Genomic DNA, 16,641 nt, shown 5'->3' on the forward strand with positions numbered 1-16,641 from the left:
TATTCTCCAGCTGATGGACATTTTGTTTGTTTCCAATATTTTGCTATTGCAAACCATTCTGCAATGAACATTTCTGGTCATGTGTTCCTGTGCACATGTGTGAGTTTCTCTAGTTGTCCAGTTTTGCTAGCCTTATTTTACCTCTGCTGAACTGAATGACACTAAGCAGATAAATATGTGAGACTCCACAAAATAGTTTTCAGATGCCTTCAATTTGTAGATGACCTGTAGAAAAAGGATTCTCTCTTTTTATAACTACAATAATATTTTGAGCCATTTTGTAGGGACTCTAGAGTGTCAGGCATTAATTTATTGAAAGTGTTATTTATTGAAAGTGTTAAGTATTTATTTGCTATAACATTTAATTTTAATACCCAAAGGGCACAAGATGCCAACTAAATATTACAATATTTGAATACTCAACGTGGAAAAATTAGAATGTGTGGTCATTGAGAGTTGTAAGTCTATGAATTACAACAAGGATCTTGAAATGCAGGTGGTATAGAAGGAAGGATAAAAGGAAGGAAGGAAGGAAGGAAGGAAGGAAGGAAGGAAGGAAGGGAGGGAGGGAGGGAGGGAGGGAGGGAGGGAGGGAGGGAGGGAAAGAAGGAACAAAAAAGAGAGAGAAGAAAAGGAGGTGTGTTAGGTTGGGATGAGTTGCAGTAACAAATAGATGTTGTCATGCAATGCTTCATAAGAATACAGCTTTATTTCTCTGTCATATAACACTCAAATATGGTTCCAGGTCAGCGAGGGTAGCAGCTTTGCTTTCTGTCGTCACTTTTCAGGGTCCCAGGTTGGCTGCTGCTTTTTTGTCTTTAAAATTTGTCCCCCAACTTTGATCAGAGGTTGTCAGATCAGTCAGGCAGATGGAAGAAACAAAGAAGAGTTCTAATGGGAGCCAGGAGCCCGGGTTGAAATCATCAAATAGCACTTTGGCTTGCATTCCATTGGCCAGACATGAGTCACAAGACCACATCTAACTATAAGGGATGCTGGGCAATGAAGTGTACCTGTGCGCCCAGAAAGATGAGTAAACTGTCCAAATTCTAGTTCTCTCTTCCACAGGAAAGAGGAAAGAAGTTGGTATGGTTTTAATTGAAAATATTGCAGCCGACATTTGTAAGAAGAAATAGTTAATACCAGTTGAAATGGAAACCAATTTACAGTTAACGTGCTTTCTCTCTTCCTCCTTGCTCTGTGCTATTTTTGTCTGCCTACATTTCCTTTCCTTCCTCTTCTGGGCAGAAAAGGTCCCACTACTCAATCCACATAGTTTTGGTGAGAATGCCTCTGACAAAAGAGAATAGAGCTTTATCTTAGCCTGGGCCCCATAGAAATTATAATTGGTGGTAATGGCTGACATGCCGGTAGTTTATTTGGATAATGATCCCATGGAACAGGAATGAGCAGCCAGGGGAATAATAAGGTAAAAAGGGAAAACCAACACAGGGAGGTGTTGTCAAGGTGGACACCACTGCTATGGGGACTGTAGTTTGTGTGCCTATAGATGGACGTGGGGAGCATTTATCCATTGGCTCATTGAGGTTTTGTTTGCAAAGCTGATGGAAATAGCCTGGGGACTGAGTGCTACAGTAGCGCTACAGTAATGACTAGAACTAGAGGTGGCGACAAGAGGAGCTGCACTGATGCACCGTGGTGCCTGATGCAGGCAAGTAGCCCTGCTCCGGATGCTCAGTACACCTCCACCCCCAGGGCACAGTGCGGGTCATGGGTGTGCACCAACCAAGGCAGGATGCTAGAGTTCTCTCCCAGCATTTCTATAACAGGAGCTTGTTTCTCAGATCTTTCTTCCAAAGCTGAATGGATGTCAGTCTGCATCTGCACTTGCCCTACTACTACTTGGAGAAAACCTGCCTGCAGACGTGAGAGACAGACAGAGAGTTCTGTGGTGTCAAATCTCATCTCCAGCTCTTGAGGTTCTAGAGCTTCCATGATTCCTATAGCTCCTCCTTTCATTCTATGACCTACTCCCATCCATCTAATAAATCCCCTAATTAAACCATCTCAACCTAATTTGAATTGGGTTTCTGCCAGTTGCAATGGAAATGTCCCTGGCCGTATAGAAACTGATGGGTAAAAGTGGAGTGTTATTTATCAATGGCCTTCTATCTCTGTCCTTGGTTCCAGGCCCAACTTTCATATCTTCACTTATTCGATATTTATATTTCGGTTTTCAAATTCAATGATACATCTAAAACTGAAATTGTCATCTCCTGTTTTTGTTGATTTTTTGTCAGTGATTCATTCTCCTACTCCCCAGGTTCGAAACCAGTGTTGCCTTGGACTCTATTCTCTTTTTCTTGCCATGAAGTCTTATTGATTCTTTCTTTGCAAGATGTTTCCAATTCATCTTTTTGTTGTTTTGTTGTTTTTGTGTGTGTGTCCCCTCTATGTTCTTCTGCTTCTAGTTCCTGTTCTGATCTAATTTGCCTTCATTTTTTACCACAATAATTCTGCTAAAAAATTTTTTTGCCTGACTTTTTTTCTGCTTAATAATTTTCAATGGATCTCTATAGCCTGAGGAAAAGTCCAAACTCCTTTGACACACAGTACCCTGCAAGATGAAGGCTCTACCTCAGTTTCCAGTGTTTTCTTTCACTCTGCTTCAAAATTAGCTCTTCATCCCATTAGCCATGGTCCCTGAACACAAATTCCCCATTCCTGTATCTCTGCCTTCATCCCACTTCACCTTCCCACTTGAAAGGCCACTCCCTCCTCTTCTCCTGCTCAAATCCTGGCTGATGAAACTCAGGTCCCTGTGCTGCTCCAGCCCATAATGCTTTCTTTCTCTCTCTTCTTCCCTCCTGTCTGTGTTATGTGTTTAATACATTTATTATCTTGAACTGTGGCATACATTTTGTTCTTGCCAGAGTTGCCCTTTATTCAGACTTTAATTTGTATGAAAACAGAACCCATGTCTCCTAACTTGGGTTTTCTATTCCTCCATTTCTACACACCCAACACTATGCATAATAGGTGCTTAAGAAATTTTACTTTGTTATTTCTTTACTCTAAAATAAAAGGCTATGCTTTGTCTGAGGTCTGTTTTTGTCATGTGATATCAGTATTGTGGATGATAAAGATGTAGGTGGAAAAATAGCTAAACACCCCTAAGTTTCTCTCTATACTTCCCTGCTGTACTAATAAATGTGCCCTGTTCTTCCCACCATTGTCTTTGCTTTTTAGGAACAACAGGCTATTTTCCTTTTAAGGAAATAATATCACACTCTGATAAAAAGTTCTCTTGTTTATAAATCTCTCTTCCATTCACTCTTCTCCAAATGTAATTTTAGACAGGCAGATCTGTTTTTGAAGTTCAAAGAGAAAAGAATCAGCAGACTCAATGGCACATAACGAAAGACAATGTGTGGTATCCTTATTTCTTTTTATTGGAAAGGAATCATTTCTATTCTAGCGCAAACAATGTATATTTTACATCATAAAGCAAGATATAATTTACATATTACATTTCTTACGAGACCTTTATACCCTAAATGTCATTCCCCTTTTTATTCGGTCACCTCTTCTGGTTCCATTTAACGTGCCACATACCCCATAAATCAGCACCTTGTTTCCAAGGGATTGGGGACACCGACAGAGAGTTTGTAAGTATTCATCCGTATCTGAGTATAATGATGGTGAGGAGCAGGGGTATGCCTTTGAACTCTGGCTCTGAGACCCTCTCTTGATGCCTGGCTCAGGAGCCAGAAGGCTACTCCTCCAAATCACATATGAACTCCTACTTATGTCAAGTCAATAATAAATGAACAACACCGAGTGCTTATACCATGGGTATACTTCTTGATCAAGTGCTTAGATAATAGATGCTTGTGGTATGCATTCACCAACAATGCCAGTTCCTATGCCTGACCAGTACTGGTTCTTCCATGATATTCCCAGACATCTCTTGCTCAGGGAATATTGCAATATTGGGTAAAACTGCCCAGTTTCACCTAACATTAGGGTTATGGGTTCAGACTTGTCTGTTCACCACTAAAAATGGATGTCAAGATAGAAGCTTCAAGTGACTTTACATGACCCTCTATCTCTTGGCTGCCTCTTCTAAGATTTCGTCCCTTTTAGCAATTTTTTAAATGTATGATTTCTCTTCCCTGCACTGTAATCCAAATCCTCTTTCAGCCATTCTTCCCAAACCTCCAACTCCAAAAGTTTACCAATTTCTTGGGTTGCACTGATTTCACAAAGAATGTTTTAATCTGTTAGGATGCACTGTTCCTTTGAAACTCAATAATCCACAGCAGCTAATGGGACAAAAGAATCCAGGGACTCTTTGGGAAGCAAGTAATATGTGTTGTTAGCCAGCTTATGTGAACCATTTGGTAAGAAATGTTTGAATAGTAGGTGAAAAGAAACATACACAGGAAATTGGTTGATGAGAGCAAAATGCATCAGATGGGCTTCCTTCTTGTTATAGAGAAAAGTACAGAATCAACATTCAAAATACATTTTCAGATTGGGGGATATTTGACTGAAAAAATAACGCCATGAGCTCAATCTGGTAGGCCAAGGCAAGAAACAAATATGTTCTCAAAGTGCATCTTAAACCCCATTTCCTTGCCTGTCACTGAAAGTTGACATATTTGGCCAAAATATATCTGAAACTTTTAAATCACTGCTAACTAAAGTTATTACAACCAAGCTGGCGAGGATGAAAATGTAAATTGAAAATGTGTTTGTTCTGTGTATCTTAAGGTTACTTTGGTCAAATGATGTGAATTCTGAGAGGTCTATAAATATAAACCTACTTCTCATTTCCAAATGCAAAATGATAAGCATTAAAAGCAAGGTAGCATTTCCTTGCTAGAAAACAAGGTACTGTATCCTTCCATTAGCCTTGAAAACTTTTATAGTCCCCTTCCTTTCATGGCTACAAAGTGCTGGAAATACAGAGAATATGGGAAAGAATGAAGGAGCAAATGAATAGGGCCTCACAACACCCCTGTGAGGTAGGTAAGTATTGTTAAACCCATTTTACAAAAAGGTAAACTGAGGTACCACTTGGTAATGGGGTTTGGTCAAGTCCACCTGACAAGTCACAAAAGCACAGCTGGAAACAAAGAGAAAGAAACAAAGAAAGGTCAGTCCTGGCTCCCAGCCCTAGCCACTAACCTTTATTTCAAAACATTAGAAAATAAAATAATTGCCGTTTTGAAGTTTAGACAAACCTTTAAGTATTCCAATAAACATGTGTCTTTCAGATTCCTGTTGAGTAGAAAAAGGGCAGATGGCCAAATGGCTTTTCCTCCGCTCTCTAAGTGTAATTCCCATGACAGATCAGGACGGACCAGCATTCCACCAGAGCTCAGCCTCTAAACTCAAGGACATTCTTAAAGCTTCACATACTTTCTCATTTATTTAAAGCCTTACTGTGAAAACAAGACCTGTTCTCCAACAGCTGCTCTATAAGTTGCTCTGTGGACCTTAATGAGAATTTTGTGGAGAGCAAGAAAGGAAACAAAATCCCCAATAAAACGTCTCATCACTGTAGAGAGAAGGACAGTGGTGATGGCGTGAAATTTGCTTTTTGTTGTGTTTGAGAAACTGCAAACTTGAGCTTGCAAGAATATTTTATATATATATAAAATATATAAATATATACAGTATATATATAAGTGTGCATCTGATGACCCTTAAGGCATCAATGAGATATAGGCTATGCCTTTCACAACTCGGTCTTTGTTTTCCGAGAGAAATTTCTCTCCCTCATTAAAATGAAAAATAGTTCGTCTACCAAATAGTCCATGACGGCAAATCCTTCAAAAACAACAAACATCTTTAACTTAAGATGGCTGATTATTAAGATAGGGAAGATGGTGATATCATCTATAGCTTAGAGCTTAAATCTAGAGCTTAGGTCTAGAGCTTATTGCTTAGAATGAGCCAGGCACAGCCAATCAAACTGGAACAGACTGGCCAGCAACCAGATGTTGCACATGACTATTTCTCTCCCCGCCCCCCTACTCCCCAGTAGCTGATGGAAAAACCTTTCCGCGACCAACAGAGATGGAGACAGGGAGAAAGAAAATCATGTCTGGCACAGATTCTTTAGAAAGACTGGCTTTTCAGAGGTTCCTAGAGCTTCTGGGCAGAGAACTGGGAAGGAGGACGGGGCAAGGCACTGAGGTTTCAACTCATCGATGAGGAGACTATAGGCAATTATTCTGATATATATGGCTTCTTTAGCTATCATAGACTTTTTAAAACCCATGTAATCATAGGGAGGGGTGGGGGGCTGAACCCAACTGAGGAAGCTCCGAGTATATGAAGCAAAGCATGGAAAGAAGGGAAAACAAAACGAACACACCCAGAAACAAGTGTTGCTGGTGTCCCAGAGGGAGGAGGAGTGTTTGGTAACTAATTTTCATTTGGCTCCTCTCCTGTGCTTCTCTGCCATGGTCCCAATAGTTTAGTTCTGTTTTTTTGGTTTGTTTATTTTTATTATTTTTTCCAGCAGATGAAGAAATGACAGAACAGGATAGGTGTCTTATGGTTTTGTGTGTTTTTTGATTTCTTCTTAGGCCTGTTTAATTATTTTTTTCCTCAGTTGACTGTTGGCACCTGGTTCCTCTGTAAACTATATTCCTTGGCCTTCAGTCTCAGGTTGGCAATGCTGTTGGCCATGTTGATGCCCTGTGCAGGGCTATTGTTGGCACATGTGGCAGAATAAGTAGCCATGGCACTGTAGGGACAAAGGAGAGAGCAGGGAGAATAACAGGCATTAGTTTCACAAAGCTGTAAGTCTGTGCCCCAGATGGGTGTGACTCTTAGAACGGGGGGCCGGCAGGGGCAGGAGGGTTGGACGAGATGACCTCTGAGGTCCCTTACAGCCCCAGATTTCCATTAGTCTAAGGCACTTGGCGAAGGGTGGCAGTGTTTGAAAGGGCAGGGCAGAGCAGAGGAGAGTGGACCAAGGGATGGGGGAGAGAGGCATTCACTGTGTTGGACTCAGTGAGTCATGATTTATTTCTGGGGTGAGAGAAGAAAGCTGCTTGTGCTGAATAACAGGTGTGCGATCAGCTATCCAATTGAAACCTGTTCAAAACCCTCTTCCTGCCTACATCCCTGGCATATGGGAGCAACGAGAAAGAAAAGGAGGCATTTGAAAAGAAAATTTTTGCCTTCCTCACTCTAGGACGCCGACGTTCACTCTAACTCATTTTAGATGATCAACAGATACCACACTAAATACCACTCTTGGAGAATCAGTTAAACAGCCCAAGATAACTTTTGTGCTGTTCCCTGCACAAAAGCATTGCCCAAGCAAGAGGGACCCATCGCGTTTGGCCTTGATTTGATAACTTTTCAAAAGGACTTGAATAGCTCTGGACACTGCTTTTGGGTCAGTCATTTTGGAGATGTTTAAATCCCCTGATGAGCTAGCAAAGGCTTCAGCTTTAAGATTCCCGACCTGTTTCTCACTGTCTGTATTCCTGAGAAGAACCTGAAGTTTTGTTTTTTGTTGTCAGAGATTGTAATTAAGACCTAGGAATACTGGGAAGAAATTTGTAATTGGTGGTTTTGTTACTTGTACCCATGAATTTCTTTTAAAGGAAAGAGTAATGGTTTCTTTGACTTGGATGCAAATTATCCATTACTTTATATAAACAGTTAAAATGGTACTCGTTTTAATTAAATGAAAATGTTTCTAGTTGTTTTTAAGAGTAGCAAAATCCCTTTCTTCTGAGATAGACTTACAAATAGAAAGATGTGTACTCTTCCATTGCCTGCATTCCAGTGCAATTTTGTCAGCCACACAGGGGTTTGTGGTTCTGGGGATCAGGTGATAGACCAGAAAGAGAGAAAACTAAAGCTACCTGCACAGATAGAGCGACTGTATCATTAATACTTCTTTGGGACCCCGCATTGTCAAGGCTTATAGTCAAGATCCACAATAGCCTATTTCAGCTCAGATACTAGCAATTAACCCAGGAAGACTAGGTTGAAGAAATATAATTAGTCCCCGGTCACTAGGTCTTTCCAAAAATACACATCCTTAATGTAAAATCCTTATAGCACTGGTGTGTGTGTGTGTGTGTGTGTGTGTGTGTGTGTGTGTGTGTGTGTGATGGCAGAAGGAAGAAGATTTAGAAGGGTTATAAAAGATCCCTATGCTCTTGTATTTCATATTAGCCTGCTTTGCTCTTACTCATTTCTGGATTGATGATTTTAACCATCTTTACAAAATTAGGTTCTCCTATAGCTCCCTGGACTTTTCCTTTTAGCACTTATTTTAATTCCTCAACTGTAAGTTCCACAGATGAGACACCATATCTGCCTTGTTCACCTCTGTCTCCCCAGGTAGAGTTAACATCCTATCTACCACACATTTGGCATTCAAGAATGTATTTAATGAATAGATAAGTAAAACTAAACTGATTCCAGCTCAATGTCACTTTTCTCTGTCATCCTGCTGTGAGTAATGATTCTAAAAATATTTCACCAATATGCTTTTATTCTTAGGAACTTATTCCTCCCTGTTAATTTTGCTATCTTAGTAGAATATACAAAATCAGAAAGAACATGACAAAACAGGAGCTGGTGGTTGCATATCCTTAAATCCATAACAGTATCTTTTAAGAGAAAAAACATGAACAAATATTAATACAGGTTAGACTAATAGAATAGACTCTCACTTCTACCACTGTCTACCAAAGGCAGAGGCAGAAAAAGAGTCCCAGTTAAAGGTTTCAATTAGGAGTGAGATAAGTGACCAGAACAACCCATTAAAATTGAACAAGTTTTTTTTTTTTTTTGTCTTTCCAGTATACCAAGAAATTTCATTTATTTTCCAACCCCACATACATATAATCATTTAATTTCTATATGAATTGCCTGCTTCCATTCAAGAACCTGCCAGAAATACATGTGCATCTATAAATCCTCTATTCAAGGGTGTTCAAGGATACACTGAAATTTAAGATTTCAAAGAAATCAAAGATCTACTAGTAAATTGGTAGGAAAAGAAACACTTGGATTGGGGACATGTACCTGAGTCATAGACCACAAAATCAATCAAACAGGCTTTCTCAACCAGGTTTTTGCAAGAGAAGGAAGCCCTGGAGATGGTACATAGAACCATTTTAAATGCATAGGAGAGGCGCGGGCATTGTGAGTTATCTGTGATATCTGTTAAGTACTGAGAATGGATTTGGATGGCTTCCTAAAACAGAAGACTAAAACTTCTTGAGAGAACACTTATAAAACTGAAATTGCTATAGTTGTGATTTCAATGTTATCTATTATAGAACCATGCTTGCTGTATTTTCTGCAGCGTTTACTAGTGTCATCTGATAGTTTAGTCTGAAGACTGACTGTGATAACAAATGTCTTGGAAATACTGAGATTCTCTCACTATGCAGGCCAGATATTCGTATCCCAAAGGAGGTGAATATTGATCCACTTTCCATCTCAATACCAAGTTAGTGTAAATTAGGGTTCTGTCTTGCACAGGAGATGGGATTTTCACTGAGATATTTCCTCTTAAATGGCAACCTGTTATTAGAGTTGAAAATAGCGTCCTGTCCGACTCTACTGTGGTCTGTTACAAGGACATCGCTGTACCAGTGAGGCCTCAAGCTAGTGGTTGATATTCATGAGTAAGTTTTGAACTTTCCTAGGAACAAAGCAAATAATGGCATTTGCACTTGATAAGTGCTCAGGAAAGTTAGAAACTTTCAAAAATTGGTCTAAAATATGCCAGCATTGCATAGCCATAAGAGGTAAACTAAGAGTGAGTCTTAATTCAGAGCCTCTTAACAAATGTTTAGACCATCTAACTGTACAAATAGAGACTACAAGTGAGGGTTTTGTGCACATATGAAAGGATTGTGAATCTGTGTTCCCTGAGTACTTGGACATGGGTTTAGATTCTCAACTTGAATTAAAAGTGCCATGTAGACAAGTAGGGAGCAGTCCTTTTATGTGCCAGTGAGGCCTCAACACTTGTTACAAGTCAGAAAAGACAGAATTAGTGAGTGGGTACTCCAAGAGCAGTTTCGTCATGCTTTTAAAACGGCATTAGAAGATGGAGAGGACCCACTCGCAAAAATGACAACAGGTGCAAGAGAGCCTTGAGTGGCTGCCAGTCAGAATGTTCATGACCACCTGTTTTCCATGTCATCAAAACTTACACTGCTCTGTGTTAGGCAAAGAAAGAGAACCCTGGAATGTTTTCTCACAAGACAGACACCAAAGGCAATGAGCTGTTTTCAACTAAACTTACAGGACCATTGGAACCATGTAAAGCGCCCACTCCTTCCTATACAGGAGTAAGCTTCCTGGGACAAAAAGATGAGATGGAAACGAAGTGACTTATAGAGAGTAAGCACATGGACCATACCAAGAGCCTGCTGACCAACACCCAGAGATCCTGCCCCTTGGTCTCGCTTTATGAGTAAGAAACATGTACTTTTTCTAACATGATAATGCCGACATGACCCTGAGACTGGGGGTTCATGGAGGTGTTTGGCTCAAGCAACGTTTTATTTCATTTCAATGAATGTCAAGTTTGTTATGTCCACGACCAAGAAACTAGGTTGATGAATAAAGTGCACTGAAGAATTAGAGATGAAAAGGAAATTCCCATATCCCATCTGTCAACTCAGCAAGTCTACCCTGAGGCTCACAAAGAGCGGACACACGGACGTGAGCTTGAACGTTTTCCATCTCCTTATTTGGAGATGCCTAACAGATGGTGCTCAGCCATACAATGCAGCGTGCTAACCACCAGCAGGGACAGAGTTGTTTTCACTGGAGACAAATAATTTTTGATGACTTCAACCTACCCTGAGAGGTTATTGTGAGGAAAAATGTGTTACAGTGGCTGCCAAATACCAAGAAGTCCGGGAGATATTATACATAATATGATTTTGAAGCCAGGAAACTGGCAGGCATCTGCCTCTCTACTTCCTCAGCAGCCAGGGTGTAAGTCCCATAAGTCACAAAACAATTGAGGACAGTGGGGTGGGGTTGGGGAGGGACAATAATAAGTGACTTAGTTTTCAACTCTAACTTTGTTTTTCTGTTTGGCCCTTTTGGACAAATGATGACAAGCTGTTGAGAATTCCATCCCAAAGACAGATCCGTTAGCCCAAGACATCTATGTGCTTTCTGAGATCCCAGGGTTTCCCAGCTCAGGAGTTTTCCAAAGGCTGTGGAGCTGGAGGTTTGCCCCGACTCTGTCTATAATGTGTAGAGGTTGGAGACTGTCTCTTAGGTTTGTTCATCTGTCAGTGTAAGAACACGGAGGTATACTTGCTTCATCGAAGAAAACTTAGTATGAGTTTTCCAAGGGAAGTTTATCTTAGAGAGGAAACTAAAGTTCCCTTTTGGAAGTGATCTTTTGTGATTTAAATAATCATTTCTAATTTCTGTTTTTAAAATCCAGAAGTTAATTTTTGAAATTCAGCTTTTTAAGTGAATACACTTGGACCCTATTTCATTGATAAGCCTTCAGTTTGCACTGTGTGCTCAGGGATCCTTCTGCCATTTTTAACTCTTTTTTCTACAGATGTGTTACATTGGAAGCCTTGCATCCCTCCTTTGTCTCAACAATTTTTGTACTTCCTTTTTGAAATGCACATTGCTTATCTACAGATTCCAAACGCCCCTGAGAAGTAGGTAATAGGAAAACTGTAACTAGCTCATCTTAGATGCAAGGTTACACGAGAGATAGATGATCCAACAGGAGCCAGGACAAGAACATAGTTCTTCCGACCTCTGCCCTACACCCTACGGTCATTTAAAGCCTCACTATTCCAATTATGTCCCAAGTGTCAACAGTGTGGCATGACATGAACGCCTGTTAGCACTGCAGAAGCTGAGTCTGCATTGTAACACTGTGCCTGGCAATCCATATACCCAGTCATTTTTGAGGAGCCCTGCTCTAGGCTACAGACTTTACAGACCCATTTTCTTGCAGCTCCGGCTGGTTTCCAATGGTATCCCCCACTTAAGGTCCTCTCTGCTTTCATTTCTAGGACCTTAAGTCCCGCTTTCTTAAACTCTTATTTCCCACTTAAACCCTACCCCCAGCAGCCACCCTCTTCCCCCTGACAAGTTACCTTTTCAGTGTCTTCCGTTAGAATCCGTTATGAAGTCCCTCGTGTAAACAACATCTTGGGAGGGACGAGGATCTATTTTTGAAAGTGTGAAAGGGAGACATGAGCCAAATGCGTTCAGCAGATGTCAGGCAGCACCGTGACCACGACCAAAGGAGGGGAGGAGGAGGAGGAGAAGGTTAGAGGAGAGAAACTGTGGACAAGGATAGCTGGCCTCCCTTTTACTTGTCATAGGTTCTCTTGGAAGCCCAGCCCTCCCTCTGAATGGCCCTCCAGACCGATACTGCAGAGCCTGACCACTCTCTAGCTCTTATAGAAAAGGGCGTCTCTGGGGAAAGACTTCTCTATTATTCTATCTAAAACAGCAGCCCAAAGTCCAGGACTTGGTTAATTAGTGCTACCCAGAGGCAAAGCACTACAAGATAGGGAGTCTTAGTAGCTCTGGTGCTGGTATGATTTTCACAAAGGAAAACAGTTCTGAGCTAAGCAGTGGGCGTGTGTGCCAAAAACAAGCTCTCTTCCTCGGGCTGCGGGTAGGTAAAGAAGACACCTACCGGGCTAGTAGTGTCCGTGTGAGGGAATGCTTTGCTACTTCTGGTAACTCGATTGCCTGCCTGACATCACTACCTCTAGCACGCTCACGGGAATGAATGAGGTCATGACGTGCTAAAAATATAGTGTGAACCATATGTCCCAGTTTGCCAGGGACAATCCCAGTTGAATGCCTGTTGTTCTGGTGTTATTATTAATAGCACGCCCCTTTCACTCTCAGAAGTGTCCCAGTTTGGACGATAAATTATACAGCCACTACTCTAGATATGGAAGACACCCAGAAATAAAATGTGTTGGCTATTTCCTATCCCATAATCCTGAACATATGCACACAGTTGCTTTGAGTCTTATTATTTTCCTGTCTTCTCTGTGGGAGTCAGCACACTGTCCTGTCCTGTCTGACAAAACTGCCCTCTTGCTGTCCCTGGGTTACATGGCCAAGCCCCATCAGTCATCCCAAGGGGATGTCCACACACCTCGGTGTCTTGTTAGACCCAGAACCAAAGAGCATGTTTACATAGTTTCCCAGTCTTCCACTGTTACTATTTTCAATATAATGTCCGGTTTAATTTAAACGAAAATATGGCCACGTGTCCTACAATTTTGGACAGAAACGGGGATCATGCGCACTGGGTCTAATTCTGCTTTCTGAAAGCTTAAGCTTGGGCGAATGTTTAGTTTCTTCTTTGGAACCAGAGCAAGGACAGAACTACCACACTAGAGCATTCCAAGGGTTGACCAAGAGAAATGCCTTTTAATCAACATCACATGGGAGGTAACTAACTTGACATAATAGTACCAACAAAGAGCGAGTTAATTTTCCATAACACAAAAGGTCTATCATTTGCTTTGCTTTTCATCACTTGTTTGTTTGTTTTTATCATCCCTTAACAAAACTTCTATTTCAAAATGCAAAATCATAAAGTATTTTGTGTCTACTAAACATCGCAGAAAGATCTCCAAGAAACAGAATAGCTTTTTACCACTTTCAGAAATTAATCAAAAATAGAAACACTTCAGTCAATAGTGGGTCAAACAACATTATTATTGATTAAATTACTGCTTTAAAACATTATTTTTTCTACTTATAGCCGGAGATTAACTTATTCTTCATACAGAATATGAACAATCAGAGTCTATAAATTTTTAATGAATTATATTTTACAAACTCTGTAGCTAAGAGAGAAATGATATAAAAGTATACCATGAAACGAGTAAAAAGTACTAGGTTATATAATTTTAAGTGAAAAAAGCAGGATACAAAATACTATGTACACTAAGTCTACACTATATAAAATACTGAACTCTAATTGCAAAAGTAAACAAAACTAGTTATGTCAAGATGGTGGATTTATGAGTATTTTTTAATGTTTCTAATATTTCTACATAATCTCTCAAATTAAAATAGAACATTTCCCAAAAAGGCACACATAAATTGTGTGTTAATAATTTCAGTTAGTTGCCCATATATATAATATATATGATGCTGGCCCCGGGGTTTGAACTTCTGCTGAGGTCCGGTAACCTAACCCAGTATAAATTCAGGAAGGCTTTCATCCCCATTCCTGTAGGGGACTGCCCTCAGCCTCTCACGGGTAAGGACCACATACAGCCATCTGGATTGCTTACAGCTGGTATGAGAAGTTCCTAGTAGGACCCAGGCAGAAAAGGGAGCAGGACTTCCTGGCTGTGACCAAATTCAAAACAGGAACCTTGAAACATCAAGCTTGGAACCACATCCATTTCCCAAGACATTTGATGAGCCTGTGAGCTATCAATATTTATCAGAGAAACACAGCAGTCTTCCGGGTATTTAAAAATATTAAAGACTAGGTGATTTCACAATGGTCTTCAAAATGGGTCTTTAGTAAATTCTATGGGAGAGGAGTCTGAATTTTAAATGGGACCCAAAGATATGGCCAATCTTTTGAAATCAACAAGGCGTACCATGTCTGAGAGCAAGAAGAGTTTCCAGTTTCCTACGGGGTGGGTGTGTGTGTGTGTGTGCGGGGGGGGGGGGGGGGGGGGGATGTTCTCTGTACTAAGATCAAAGTAATTCAGGCTAATTTCACAATTCGGTGGTGGTGGTGGGGGGTGTTCAAAAGAGATTTGCAAATGCATTTCTGGTGTTTCTTTCAAGAAACTGACTTGGAAGAGAAAGAACATTTAGGTGAGGCCTTTTGCTTTGATTAGAGTAATCAAAGTTTGAAACATATTTGGATTTCATAATGTAGCATTTTACATCAAGAGTTCAGCTTCCACTGGGGGATAATCTATAATTAATTTAAAACATCTCCTTAACCCATTAGTGAACTTTAACAATAAAAAGGTAACCAAAGCACAATAAATGAATTTGGAAATAGTTCTTTCTCCACTGCAATCAGCCAGAGATAATTGTGATCTGGTTTCTAAGAGTACCCAGGTTTAGGTTCAAAGAAAGGCACTTATATAATGACAGTGTGTTAGGCACTTGTATTATATCTCAGCTTCCCTTTGGCATTAACCTGTAATTCTGAACAGCATAACAAATGGAGGTTAAAGGCCTCTCCAAGACATTGAAATAGTACTCTGTTATTTGCTTCTTTAAAAATATTCACCTTTTTAATATAAAAGCTTAGTGTAAATTATACATTGGTTTTATACTTTAAAAACCCCACACAAACAAACTGACCCCCAAAGAACTTCAGATAGTAGATAAGATTTAGCAATTGAATAGGAAGGCATTTTGGACCATAAGGCATCCCTTACTAACAAAGAACTGTGACCATGAAACTGATCAAAATGATTTTGGATTTTCTTTCCTTCTCTCTCTGTGCCTCTCTCTTTCCTTCCTCCCTCCCTCCCCTCTCCCCCTTCCTTCCTTCCTTCCTTCCTTCCTTCCTTCCTTCCTTCCTTCCTTCCTTCCTTCCTTCCTTCAATTCAAAATTAGTTTTACTGTGAATTACAGCCTTACAAATTCAATTATTACTTCAACATAGAAAAATGGATCTATCTTAAATTTGGAAATGGAGTAAAGTTTTGTTTCAGAACGGTTGCAAGGGGGACTCTGAGAATAGCTTAGTGATCTTTTCTTTTAGGTTCTTCCCCATCTTTGAAACCTTTGCAAGAGTTCCTGAGTTCAAGAGGAGATTGCTGATGGCCTGCCCCTCTCTCTTCTGCCCCAAACCCTGCTCCTGGGGCAACTAGTAATCTGTGAAAATCTGGGGATGTCAGCAAGTTGAGTGTCTCTGAAGAGGTTAACCCAGTAAGAAATGTCAGCCAGCTGCACAAGCAACTTTGAACGTGATGGAGCGCTGAGAAACATTGGAAGTAGAGCAAGGGAGAGTGGGCCAATCATTCACCTGTACGGAGAGGCCGTCCCCCAGGAGAAATAATCGGTGGGTCTTGGAGCAGGACGAGGTACGATGGGCTGCTCCACAGCAGTCACGTCTCCTGAGTAGGATTTGAGGAGGGAAGCGTTTTTATTGGCCAGCATGGCTCTCTCGTTCCTGCGGAATTTGGCTCTTCGGTTCTGAAACCACACCTGGAAGATGGTTGGGAGGAGAGGAGGGCATAGGAGGGGGAGGAAGAAAAAGAAGAGGAGGTTACACTAATGAAGTCCTGGTTGATTCTACTAGACTATGCCTTCCAAAGGAAGATGTAGGGAAGGTATGGACTTCTCCCGAGAACAACAGAAACCTGCTGTAATCTTCCCGTGGTGAGCCATGTCACAGGACTCTTAAGGGTGAAGACTTATAATGGGACCCTGAGGAACTTCCACTAATCAAGACTCCAGAAGTGAGACCATAACTAACCCATGAGATAGCAAAACCTGGTTATAATCCCTTCCCTGTTGTAATTATAATCAAGAGAAAAAAGAAAATCTCATTAGACGTCTGCCAGAGACGATGATATTTTTTAAGTTCCTTCAAAACATAAAAACTTCCTCTGCTTTCATAATACGTATTGGCTACGTAAAGAAAATTCATCTTCCCCCAAAGTGGGC

General features: G+C 40.7%; 1 protein-coding gene across 4 annotated transcripts in view; it reads right to left on the minus strand.

Annotated features, from left to right (window-relative positions):
* PRRX1 (paired related homeobox 1) overlaps positions 1–16,641 on the minus strand; it is a 91,944-nt gene that overhangs the window by 17,492 nt on the left and 57,811 nt on the right. Inside the window, exons 3-5 of one of the 4 annotated variants that reach the window (XM_036342818.1) lie at positions 15,998–16,179; positions 12,108–12,179; positions 6,587–6,724 (exon numbers count right to left, since the gene is read on the minus strand). In XM_036342818.1, coding sequence (XP_036198711.1) covers positions 12,125–12,179; positions 15,998–16,179 — 237 coding nt within the window. In that variant the 3' untranslated portion in view covers positions 6,587–6,724; positions 12,108–12,124. Of the gene's footprint in view, positions 1–3,390; positions 6,725–12,107; positions 12,180–15,997; positions 16,180–16,641 lie in introns of those variants that run through there. The other 3 variants (XM_036342819.1, XM_036342817.1, XM_036342820.1) reach the window with 3 other exon arrangements.

The sequence above is a fragment of the Myotis myotis genome, unplaced genomic scaffold (genome assembly GCF_014108235.1).
Source record: "Myotis myotis isolate mMyoMyo1 unplaced genomic scaffold, mMyoMyo1.p scaffold_m19_p_18, whole genome shotgun sequence".
In the NCBI taxonomy this organism is placed as follows: domain Eukaryota; kingdom Metazoa; phylum Chordata; class Mammalia; order Chiroptera; family Vespertilionidae; genus Myotis; species Myotis myotis.